At 39.6% G+C, this 13,393-nt stretch overlaps 1 protein-coding gene across 3 annotated transcripts in view; it reads right to left on the bottom strand.

Moving 5' to 3' along the window:
• Positions 1 to 13,393, bottom strand: part of OXCT1 (3-oxoacid CoA-transferase 1) — a 127,738-nt gene that overhangs the window by 51,598 nt on the left and 62,747 nt on the right. For all 3 annotated transcript variants that reach the window (XM_073890952.1, XM_073890953.1, XM_025867345.2), the window contains 2 exons: positions 7,516 to 7,588; positions 6,833 to 6,908 (listed from right to left, as the gene is read on the bottom strand). In XM_073890952.1, the coding sequence (XP_073747053.1) occupies positions 6,833 to 6,908; positions 7,516 to 7,588 (149 nt within the window). The remainder of the gene's footprint in view (positions 1 to 6,832; positions 6,909 to 7,515; positions 7,589 to 13,393) is intronic.

Below are 13,393 nucleotides of genomic sequence, written 5' to 3'. Positions count from 1 at the left end.
TGGGATTATTCCCTGCATATTTTCAGACCACAGTGCTTTGAAACTAGAACTCAATCACAAAAGGAAAGTCGGAAAGAACTCAAATACATCGTGGCTAAAGACCATCCTACTAAAGAATGAATGGGGCAACCAGGAAATTAAAGAAGAATTTAAAAAATTCATGGAAACCAGTGAAAATGAAAACACAACTGTTCAAAATCTTTGGGATACAGCAAAGGCAGTCCTAAGAGGAAAGTATATAGCAATACAAGCCTTTCTCAAGAAACAAGAAAGGTCTCAAATACACAACCTAACCCTACACCTAAAGGAGCTAGAGAAAAAACAGCAAATAAAGCCTAAACCCAGCAGGAGAAGAGAAATAATAAAGATCAGAGCAGAAATCAATGAAATAGAAACCAAAAGAACAGTAGAACAGATCAACGAAAGTAGGAGCTGGTTCTTTGAAAGAATTAACAAGATTGATAAACCCCTGGCCAGACTTATCAAAAAGAAAAGAGAAATGACCCAAATCAACAAAATCATGAATGAAAGAGGAGAGATCACAACCAACACCAAAGAAATACAAACAATTATAAGAACATATTATGAGCAACTCTATGCCAGCAAATTAGATAACCTGGAAGAAATGGGTGCATTCCTAGAGATGTATCAACTACCAAAATTGAACCAGGAAGAAATAGAAAACCTGAACAGACCTATAACCACTAAGGAAATTGAAGCAGTCATCAAACATCTCCCAACAAACAAGAGCCCAGGGCCAGATGGCTTCCCAGGGGAATTCTATCAGACATTTAAAGAAGAATTAATACCTATTCTCCTGAAACTTTTCCAAAAAATAGAAATGGAAGGAAAACTTCCAAACTCATTTTAGGAGGCCAGCATTACCTTGATCCCAAAACCAGACAAAGACCCCATCAAAAAGGAGAATTATAGACCAATATCCTTGATGAACATGGATGCAAAATTTCTCACCAAAATACTAGCCAATAGGATCCAACAGTACATTAAAAGGATTATTCACCATGACCAAGTGGGATTTATCCCTGGGCTGCAAGGTTGGTTCAACATCTGCAAATCAATCAATGTGATACAATACATTAACAAAAGAAAGAACAAGAATCATAGGATCCTCTCAATAGATGCAGAAAAAGCATTTGACTAAGTACAGCATCCTTTCTTGATCAAAACTCTTCAGAGTATAGGGATAGAGGGTACATACCTCAATATCATAAAAGCCATCTATGAAAAACCTACAGCGAATATCATTCTCAATGGGGAAAAACTGAGAGCTTTTCCCCTAAGGTCAGGAATGCGGCTGGGATGTCCACTCTCACCACTGCTATTCAACATAGTATTAGAAGTCCTAGCCACAGCAATCAGACAACAAAAAGAAATCAAAGGCATCCAAATTGGCAAAGAGAAAGTCAAACTCTCACTCTTCGCAGATGATATGATACTGTATGTGGAAAACCCAAAAGACTCCACCCCAAAAGTGCTAGAACTCATACAGGAATTCAGTCAAGTGGCAGGATATAAAATCAATGCACAGAAATCAGTGGCATTCCTATACACCAACAACAAGACAGAAGAGAGACAAATCAAGGAGTCAATGCCATTTACAATTGCACCCAAAACCATAAGATACCTAGGAATAAATTTAACCAAAGAGGCAAAGGATCTGTACTCAGAAAACTATAAAATACTCATGAAAGAAATTGAAGAAGACACAAAGAAATGGAAAAACGTTCCATGCTCATGGATTGGAAGAACAAACATTGTGAAGATGTCAATGCTACCTAGAGCAATCTACACATTCAATGCAATCCCCATCAAAATATCATCCACTTTTTTCAAAGAAATGGAACAAATAATCCTAAAATTTGTATGGAACCAGAAGAGACCCCGAATAGCCAGAGGAATGTTGAAAAAGAAAAGCAAAGCTGGCGGCATCACAATTCCGGACTTCCAGCTCTATTACAAAGCTGTCATCATCAAGACAGTATGGTACTGGCACAAAAACAGACACATAGATCAATGGAACAGAATCGAGAGCCCAGAAATGGACCCTCAACTCTATGGTCAACTAATCTTTGACAAAGCAGGAAAGAATGTCCAATGGAAAAAAGACAGTCTCTTCAACAAACGGTGTTGGGAAAATTGGACAGCCACATGCAGTAGAATGAAACTGGACCATTTCCTTACACCACACGCAAAAATAGACTCCAAATGGTTGAAAGACCTAAACGTGAGACAGAAGTCCATCAAAATCCTAAAGGAGAACACAGGTAGCAACCTCTTCGACCTCAGCCATAGCAACTTCTTCCTAGAAACATCGCCAAAGGCAAGGGAAGCAAGGGCAAAAATGAACTATTGGGATTTCATCAAGATAAAAAGCTTTTGCATAGCAAAAGAAACAGTCCACAAAACCAAAAGACAACCGACAGAATGGGAGAAAATATTTGCAAATGACGTATCAGATAAAGGGCTAGTATCCAAAATCTATAAAGAACTTATCAAACTCAACACCCAAAGAACAAATAATCCAATCAAGAAATGGGCACAAGACATGCACAGACATTTTTCCAAAGAAGACATCCAAATGGTCAACAGACACATGAAAAAGTGTTCAACATCGCTCGGCATCAGGGAAATCCAAATCAAAACCTCAATGAGATACCACCTCACACCAGTCAGAATGGCTAAAATTAACAAGTCAGGAAATGACAGATGTTGGCGGGGATGCGGAGAAAGGGGAACCCTCCTACACTGTTGGTGGGAATGCAAGCTGCTGCAACCCCTCTGGAAAACAGTATGGAGGTTCCTGAAACAGTTGAAAATAGAGCTATCATACGATCCAGCAATTGCACTACCGGGTATTTACCCCAAAGATACAAATGTAGGGATCTGAAGGGGTACGTGCACCCCAATGTTTATAGCAGCAATGTCCACAATAGCCAAACTGTGGAAGGAGCCAAGATGTCCATCGACAGATGAATGGATAAAGAAGAGGTGGTATATATACACAATGGAATATTATGCAGCCATCAAAAGGAATGAGATCTTGCCATTTGCAACGATGTGGATGGAACTGGAGGGTGTTATGCTGAGTGAAATAAGTCAATCAGAGAAAGACATGTATCATATGACCTCACTGATATGAGGAATTCTTAATCTCAGGAAACAAACTGAGGGTTGCTGGAGTGGTGGATGTGGGAGGGACGGGGTGGCTGGGTGACAGACATTGGGCAGGGTATGTGCTATGGCGAGTGCTATGAATTGTGCAAGACTGTTGAATCACAGATCTGTACTTCTGAAACAAATAATGCAATATATGTTAAGAAAAAAAAAGATAGCAGGAGGGGAAGAATGAAGGGGAGTAAATCAGAGGGGGAGACAAACTATGAGCGACGATGGACTCTGAAAAACTGAGGGTTCTAGAGGGGACAGGGGTGGGGGATAGGTTAGCCTGGTGATGGGTATTAAAGAGGGCATATTCTGCGTGGAGCACTGGGTGTTATGCACAAACAATGAATCATGGAACACTACATCAAAAACTAATGATGTAATGTATGGTGATTAACATAACAATAAAATAAAATAAAATATTCTCTCTCTCCCTTCTCCCTCTGCCCCTCCCCACGCCCCCTGCTCATGTTCTCTCTCAAAAAAAAAAAAAAGAAAGAAAGAAAGAAAGAAAGAAAGAAAGAAAGAAAGAAAGAAAGGACACTACCAACTTCCACTACCAAAAGAGTGGAACCAGACACAAGTACACTTTTTATGCTTAGTTTTTGTTCCTTCGGAACTCCAGAGTTCTCCATCACCGCCCCACCAGGCCCAGTTATTTGGAAACACATGAGTGCTGAAGTATTAAGAAAATTATAAAATAACAAACACTGATATTTTAATCACTCATTGGAATCTCCACAGGATATGTAAAAATGTGATTCATGTTGAAAAATCTTTCCTACATAGGACAACTACAGAATGTATGTGAGAGCTTCCAGCCTCTCTGTGTTAAACCATAATATAAACAAAACACATACTGACTTTTTAAAGATGCCCATGTTCCCCGAAGACAAAAATGTGTTGAACATGTTTCTGCTCCATGCTAATGACCACTGTGCAAATTGATTTCAAAACTGGTTAACAGTCCAGAGAAACAGACATATTTAAAACTCGATTGTTTCTGTTCATAGTAACTAATTCTATTCCCTTCTCTGCCAGGTACCCCCAACTTCTCTTTCTCAAGTTATCACATAATAATAAGCCAGTTATTTAGCTGTACTATATGTCAAACTCATATACATCATATACAAGGTGATATGTACTTCATATATATTACATCATTTATTCCTTTATATAATCCTAATAAAGTAGGTAGTATCCTATCATTCTCATTTTACAGACGAAGAAAAGCAGGCAACTGCTTCAGTTACACTGCTAGCAAGGGACAAAAATTGGGTTTCAACCCATGTCTGTCTCACTACAGGGCCCTTGCTCTTACCCACTAAGCTATGAGAGCCAGACAGGACACCTAAAATCATCTAATCTCAAATCCTTATTTTATAGAGAGGGATGCTTAAACCTGAAGAGTTTAAGTGACATGTTCAAGGTCACACCTTGATTACTGGGTAGAGTCAGGGCTAGAACCCAGGGCTTACATTTTTATGTTCCTTCTACTACTCCATATGGCCTTTTTCTAAAATTTGAAAATAGAAATATGTTCTGATTCTCCACACAAATAAGTATTCCCATAAACTGTCAATCTGATTCACTATACAGCATTCAGGAGATCCTCCCTAATTTCTCTGAAGCCTCTAAAAGCTGCCAACTCTTACAACCATGGCTGATTTAGAATGATAAACATGTTTACACTAAAATAACAATATATTCCATAAATTGCTAAGGTTTCTTATTAGTAATGGTTCAATGATATTTCTCCCTTACATTTTATTTCTTTTATTATTTTTATTTTAAATAAACTCTAGCCCCAATGTGGGGCTTGAACTCATAACCCTAAGATCAAGAGCAGCATGCTCTACCGACTGAGCCAGCCAGGTATCCCTCTCCCTTACATTTTAAATGTGATTTATTTTATTTTTTTTTAAAGATTTTATTTATTTATTTGAGAGAGAGAGAATGGGAGACAGCACGAGAGGGAAGAGGGTCAGAGGGAGAAGCAGACTCCCCGCCGAGCAGGGAACCCGATGCGGGACTCGATCCCGGGACTCCAGGATCATGACCCGAGCCGAAGGCAGTCGTTTAACCAACTGAGCCACCCAGGTGCCCATATTTATGATTATTCTTTAATATACTGGTTTGCAAACTTGGCTACAAGGTTGCTTTTAAAATGCTCAGTGCCGGGGCGCCTGGGTGGCTTAGTCAGTTGAGCGTCTGCCTTCGGCTCAGGTCAGAATCCCGGGGTCCTGGGATCAAGTCCCACATCGGGATCCCTGCTCAAGAGGGGAGCCTGCTTCTCCCTCTGCCTGCAGCTCCCCCTGCTTGTGCTCTCTCTCTCTCTCTAATAAATAAATAAAAAATAATAAAATAAAACGCTCACTGCCTAGGCTACATCCCACATTAATTAAATTGGAAAACTCTGGGAGTGGGACCCAGGAGTCAATATTTTTTAAAACTGTCAGGTGATTCTAATATGCAACCAAGTTTGAGAACCAATTAAATTATTAATAATTTAATAATTATTCAAACTTTAAAAAATATTTCATGGTTTATTAGATCAAAAGAGCTCACTAACACTGTCATCAACTATATTAATTCACCTTCCTCAAAAAATTACCAGAGAAAAAAATCTAAGCGGTTTCAGAAAAACTTTCAAATCAAGAACACCAGCATCAGTTGCTTAAACTCCTTATAGCTGACGATACAAAAAAATACACAGAAATCCTTAGATATACACACAGAAAGAGTAACCTGAGCTACCAGCCAAAATGAGCCCATAATCATGGACATGCATTATTTGTTTCCATCTACGTATCACAAAGCAACAACCTGGAATGTAAAAAACCACACTCAGAAATTAAGTCAACTGATTATAGTCCTTTTTCCAAAGCTGATTCTAAGTGGTTTTTCCTTGATTTAGGCCATTAGTAAATGAAAACTGTTTGCATTTCACAAGCATGTTTAAACATCACAAGTTTTGTATTCCATAACAGAAGACAATGTGATTGATTACATGACCAACCAATCAAGAGAGGTTTTTATTATTTTATTTTTTAAAGATTTTATTTATTTGAGAGAGAGAATGAGATAGAATGAGCATGAGAGGGGGGAGGGTCAGAGGGAGAAGCAGACTCCCCGCTGAGCAGGGAGCCCGATGCGGAACTCGAACCCGGGACTCCAGGATCATGACCTGAGCCGAAGGCAGTTGCTCAACCAACTGAGCCACCCAGGCGCCCCACAAGAGAGGTTTTTAATCACCATGAATAAGAAAATATAGCATCAACATAAAATTAATGAACTTGTTAACTGTTCTTTCTAGTTATAAAAAGAGCTATAACAAACACTGGTATTTCTTATTTTTATTAGAATTAACCCATTTATTTTTAATCTTCCCCAGTTCTCTGTTCCTCATGGAAAATTATGTTTTGGTCCTGATCCTACCTTTTTAGTTCCAACTACACAGTAAACAGCCAAAGTCAAATAGTTCTCAGTAGCTGTTGTACCAAAATTTGACTAAAATATTAAATATTATTAAAATATTTCCTTATTTTTATAATAATTATATTGTGCTCTCATAGCAATTCAACAAGATTTTGCTTAAAAAATAATTATGGTAACCCAAGCATAATTTAGAAGAAAAATGTCTACTTACAGGTATCATCCAGTTAGCCAGGTCACCATATTTGGAAACCTGCATTGCTCCTAGCATTGTTAGATTGACATGCCCCCTGAGAGAGAAAAAGGAAATATAAAGCAAACTTCACAAGCTTTATGCCCCATTTGCTTGAAATTGCCAGCAATTAAAATAATTCTATACCCTCCAAAATAAATTTGCTTTCTCCCACCCAACACCTGATTTTCCAAATCAATCAGCTCAAGCTGATGTAGAGAAATAACCATTAAGAGTTCTTAAAAAAAATTATAGCCTATATTGTCTCCAAAAACAAATTAAAAACAGGTGTACACAGTGAGTTTGTTTCCTTTGGTGAGGGGGAATGTGGCTTGATTTGAAAGCAAACACTAGCTAGAAAATGAAAACACAGTTTTGTAGAAAATGTGAGGCCCCTCAGAAAGAACTTTAAAAATATTTACTTCAGTATTCTCAGCACATAGATATATATTCCATTTGGGGGGTTCTTTTAATAACAGTGAGCTCAATGTTCCAATTCCCAGCATTCAATGTGAATAATTTCCTATCTTGGTGCAGCTGAATGAGCCCATGACCATTTTCTGGCTGGGAGACGTGGCTAGTTTCGGAGCCTTGCTAACACGTTCAGGGGATGACTCAGTTCATTCCATGCCATGTGAGACATGAGGGGTTCCGTTGTTACATACCCTCTAATCATCGCAAATGATTCATCGCTGGAGAAGTAAGAGGCTCCTGGAAGAACAGTAACTGTTTCCTTGCCTAAACACACATACACAAGAAAGGAAACAAAGGGGAAAAAAAGCTATTAGATTTCTAAGAGTGGAAATCATGCAGAGAGAGGCCTATACCTTCTCTGCTTCCTAAAGAACTGAGGCCCCCTTAACCAAACTGCTGTGGCAATGGGGGTGCAGGAGACACAGTGGGAACTGTTGCCCTATGAGGAGGAGTATTTAGTCAGTGGCACTGTTCAGATTTGCCCCTGCACGGTGATAGCAGAAAGCAGACCAATTTTTAATTTTATTATTGTTCTTGAAATTCTCTACAAAGCACCCCCTGTCGCCTCTAACCATTCCCACCTCTCCCCAGCCCCACTCCCTCCACAAGCCCCTGCAAAATGCTGAGGAGAGTGAGGAAAAAGGTGCCCCTGGGATGCACCTGTCAGAATCCAGGGCTACTGTAAGTCACTGGAGCAAAGAGATTGTGGAATAAGCATGAAGAAACACAACTTTGAAGGGAATGACAGAGAAGATGCTCCTCAGATGTTTCTTAAAAATCAAGAAATGATCTAGAAAGTGAGGTGCCCTCTAATTCCTTAATATCATTAGGCCCGAATCTCTTCTTTTAGTCTCTCTCAGCCTATTTCCTTTCCTGCTCCTGTTTCTGTTAAAACTCATAGGACTTTGATGAGATCAGGGAATAGCATCCTAATGCTGGCTCAAATATTTAATGGTAACTTCCAAGAGGTCCTCTTGGAAAGACCTCTTCCAAAATTTATACTTCATAATCAAAGTTCACAGCTGGAAAGGATCTTCAAGGTCATCCAGTCCCCACACAACCGATCATATCACCCGCCTCATATACTTCAGATGTTTTCTTTTCGTGATCCACTTCCTGTGTGTCCAGGGCCCGGGAGGAAGCTTCTGGTCTTAACCAGAAAAGGGCTCACATGCCACTTTGCCAAACAGAAGTCAACTGTATGAGAACACCACATGCATTATCCCAGTGTAATAAAGCAGTCAAAAAGAAGGGGAAGAAAAATTATGATTCGAGGGCTGGACCAGAGAAAAGCTGGATCAGAGTGGTCAGACCATGCCCAGGTGTGCAGCGTAGCTGTGCCCTCACAGCTGCTCAAGCCTTGCCTGAAAGCTGAATTCTCTAACGCTATCCCTCCCTATTTGAGCTCAAGTAGAGAGAGAGAGGCTATTTTTATCATGCTGAAATATTTATTCCCCAAGGGAGTTTGATTCTAAGCAGGGGAAACATTTTGACATCTTCCAAAGTACTATAAAGATGAAAGGTTTGGAAAATACTTTCTGGTGTGGTCAGTAGGGGCTTTTAGGTAGCACGTAAGATTTGGATAATGCATGCAAAGTCCTTACTACAGCACCTGGCACAGAGAAAGGACTCCATAAACATAAGCTTTTATTATTGTCATGTTTATTATTCCTCACTCCAAACCTACTTATAAGAGACAATGCCATCGCCCCTCTAGGGATAAATGCTACAGGACCCAGGAACTGGCTTATATGATGGAGTTATACAGCCAGCCTGGGAGCTCTAGGTTTCAGGACAGGTGAAATACAACTAAACTTGATCCTAACACAACTTCCATATCCAGCAAACTCGGTTCCTCACCAGTCCTGTGAGGTGGATAAGCAAGGACCAAGAATGTGTAGGACAAAAAAGCAGAGAAACATAAAAATCTCAATTCTTTGTTCTGCAGGTGCTAAATCACAATGACTTCTAAAGGGCAATCTCCACCAGCTGACCGAACATAGAAAGCATTATTTACGACTCACAGGAAACCTAGAGATCAGTGCGAGGCTTTGGCTCTCCCCATGTGATTTATGGAGCATAGTTTTATTTAAGAGCCCAGAAAACAACGCTCATAAAAAATAGTTATTGTCAGGCACCTGCTAATACATTCTGGCATGTTATAAATTACATTCTCTGGAAGCCAAGTTAGTTGTATTTTTAAATATCCAGTATCTAAATAAAAATAGATACCCTGAAGTTGAATCCATGTTTTTCAAATACAATGTCCAAATTTGGTCAAGAAATAACTGTAATCAACATACAATCACTATCTTAAAGAAAAAGAACTTTCTTATTTGACTATTCCTGATTAATGTGTTTCCTCCAGTTCTTCTCTAGATCCTTTCATGATATTTGGGTAAACACAGTTCTTCAATTTCATAGTTACTGAGTCCTTTGGCTCATGATTTAACATGTCATTTACTCAATATCAAGTAAATGGCTGCTATGTGCCTTAAATAGTGTTTGTTATAAACCAAACACAGATGCCCTAAACTAATGATTCTCCAACTTTAACACCCATCAGAATTACATGGAGGGCAGATCTCTGAGCTAAATTCCCAGAGTTTGTAATTCAGAAGGCTTGTGATGGGGCCTGAGAATCTCTATTTCTAATTAGTCCCTGGTGATGGTGATGCTGATGCTTTACCACATTTCGAGAACCACTGCCCTAAGCAAAAGGAATATGCTATTCATCTAGAGAGATAAATACACATGAATAATTAATTACAAGGCAAAATGAGAGACACTAGATGTGTTACAGGTTCAAAGGAGGGGCATTTTTGAACCACAGAAGATCAAATGAACTGGAGCTTGAAGAACGGGTATAACACATTTCAATAGTGAATTACTGATAAGGAGATGGGGATGCAAAAAGAAGGGAGCAGAACCCAAACTCTGATGATAGGCACAAGAAGAGCAAAGGCATAGAGGAAGGAAGGCATGAGTCACGATCAGAACAGATCCAGCAGTGCAGGATGAGTGGACAGGGGAGTCCTTGAAGGGTGTAGTGGAAGATGAAGCTGGAAAGGGCAGGTGCAACTATCAGATAGATCTTGAATGCTATACTACCTGTACCTTAGTCTGCAGGCCTGTGATTCTTCAGCTGTGGCACAAGGGCCTCCAGAGAAGGCATTATTGACATTTGGAGTTGGATAACTCTTTGAAGGGGGGCTGTTTCAGTTATTGTAGAATAACTGACAGCATCCCCGACCTCTACCTACTACTTGACAATAACAGTGGCAATCAAAAATGTCTCCAGACATTGTCAAATATCCCCACTTGCTTACTGAGAACCACTGCCCTACAGGCACATGGCAGGGGCCAGGGTTATTTATAAGACATGAGGTTAACATGGTGGTTCTTTCTAAAGCAGTTTTAATCAAAGGTAAGTCATTTAAAACACTGTATATTAAAAGAAAACACAATTAAGAAATAGAGAAGACAGATGGTTAAGTGTCTGCCTTTGGCTCAGGTCATGATCCCAGGGTCCTGGGATGGAGCCCCATGTCAGGCTCCTGGCTCAGCGGGGAGCCTGCTTCTCCCTCTCCTTCTGCCTCTCCCCCTGCTCATGATCTCTCTCTATCTCTGTGTCTCAAATAAATAAATAAAAAAATCTTAAAAGAAAGAAGAATGCAAAATGTACAATACGAAAGCTGAAATGTGAGACTCATTGGAAATTTCACAATTGCATCAGAATACTGAAACTCTTAACAGGACCTCTGAAATGTTGCTGTAAGCACAGCCTTCTGCCCCTTTGTAAAACTTAGGTTAGCAGTGGGTATAGTTCAATGTGTAGAGAAAAAGGCCAGGAGACTGTGTGTGAGTCCAGTTCCTAGCAATGGGATCCTGGGGACATCACAACACTATTCTGGGCCTCAGTTTCCCAATCTGTACAATAAGTTTTCACGTGAGGCTCAAATGGTATATAAGTATGAAAAAGTATGTTGCAAACCAAATAGTGCTGTAAGGTGGTAATTCATTTTTTCATAACCTTGAGATTATTTAGAAGGGATCCCTAGAAATAGCTGTGTTATTTTAAAATTTTAATACACTGATTATACCCAGAAATAGAACTCTTTGTATTTATTCCAAGGGATTTCTATAAAAATCCTTTCAGGGACACCTCGGTGGCTCAGTCGGTTAAGCGTCTGCCTTCAGCTCAGGTCACGATCTCAGGGACCTGGGATCGAGTCCTGCATCAGGCTCCTTGCTCAGGGGGGAGCCTGCTTCTCCCTCTGCCTGCCACTCCCCCTGCTTGTGCGCTCTCTCTCACTAGCTCACTCTCTCTCTCTGATAAATAAATAAATAAACAAATAAATAAATAAATAAATTCTTTAATTAAAAAAATCCTTCCAAATACAAACAAGGGGCTGATCTCCCAGGTAACTTCCAAATTTGGGGAGTTGAGGAGACCACCAATATATATTCTGGACTCTTTAGCTTGAAGTATCTCCTCCCTAATTTAGACAGCTCCAAAATCAAAAGTAACATAAATCCTAAGCAGAACTTTGATGACTTTTAGAGTTAAAATATTAATAAGGTGATCTACAGCTTGGCTTCCCAAAAGCAATGAATTACTGTTTTACAAAGCAGTCTAAGACTATGTATGGTATTTCAGGAGTTAAAATATAAAACTAGTGACTTCATTACAACTGAGCTACTTTTAAGCTCATGGAATCAGAAATGCCTACTGTCCAATAATCATTGAAAAGATTAACTACTTTTCCAAGGAAAGTGGGTTCTATGAACTCAGGCCTAAAATTTGGAAAATGGAGTTATTCATTTTGCAAATAACTCACTAACATCATAAATTAATTAAACCAAGCAGCAAATATTTTCACAGATCAATTAGCTATTGCTAAAGGGTACAGTACAATTAAATTACAGCCTTAGTTAAATGTCATTGCTTTATCACAGTGGGCCTTTCAGGGTTGAGTCGTGTTAGCTAATTCAACTATTTAACCAGAAGCGGTTTTACTTCCAAAAATTCTAATTTTCAAACATCAATTCTACTTGGCAGCTGGCCTTTATGTTCAGCTAATATTGTTGCTCTTCTGAGACCTACATGTACTATTTTTGAATGTGAAGTACGAATAATACTTTTGTGGGGGTAGAGTGAATTCAAGAGTAAAAGAAGGGTAAAGAAAATCATGCTAGAGTATAAAAATTAGCTTCTTATGAGCAGCCTCAATGTAAGGATAACCTTCAGCCCCAAAAAGCATGGGCAGTAACAATGGCCAAAGGGTCTGGCCTGGTTTTTTCTCCTCTAGGCTACTACTACATGCAACTGTAGGTCACAGTCAAATAAAAGGCTTAATAATAAAAGGTAAAGCATATAAATGTGGGAATAAAGAAGACAGGCTAGAGTGACAGTTCAAAAATCTCTATTACTCACATCACTGTGTTGTACTTAGTGGCAGAGTACAACTCTAAATAACCTTGAACCTCTGAAAGATATGCTCTTCTACTCCAATGATGACTAGGGGACAGTGAGTATTGCTCAGAACAAAAACCCAGTGTGCCAGATCTTTTCTTTTTGCCTCTACGGATCCAGTTGTCATCCTTCTCATCACTAGAAGGCAAACATATTTCAACCTGGGATTGGCCGATGGAAGGCACAAGAAGATCCAGTAAAGAATACCCCCACCCCTCGTCCAGGTTTCTGCAAGATGGCTGCATTCCTCTACCAAAGGCCACAGATTCTATTAGGTGGCCCTCGCCCACTGCTGTCCCTTAAGGCTTCAGGGTGATAATAACTCCCTGTGGTGCTTCACCATCCTTTCCTGGTTTCCCTCAGTTTTAGTCATACCCTTGTAAATTGTCCTTTCCTTTAATTCTCATTACCCCATTTGGAGAGTGCTCTCTATGTATAGCCTGGACCCTGACTGACTGACCCACCAAAGCTCTTGCCATTATATGTAGCCCCACCTGCAATTTCTCCATTATCTGAGTCTTCCCTAAGTAAGAGGGAAGAGATCTCTGATCTCTGAAGAGCAAGGCAGGCAAAGACGAGACTAGGAAGGCTTC

This window comes from Callorhinus ursinus, unplaced genomic scaffold (assembly GCF_003265705.2).
Source record: "Callorhinus ursinus isolate GAN/ISIS: 27379988/994484 unplaced genomic scaffold, GSC_fseal_2.0 scaffold3, whole genome shotgun sequence".
Taxonomy (NCBI): Eukaryota; Metazoa; Chordata; class Mammalia; order Carnivora; family Otariidae; genus Callorhinus; species Callorhinus ursinus.
The sequence above is the reverse complement of the archived record's forward strand: the minus strand, read 5'-3'. Positions and strand labels throughout refer to the sequence as shown.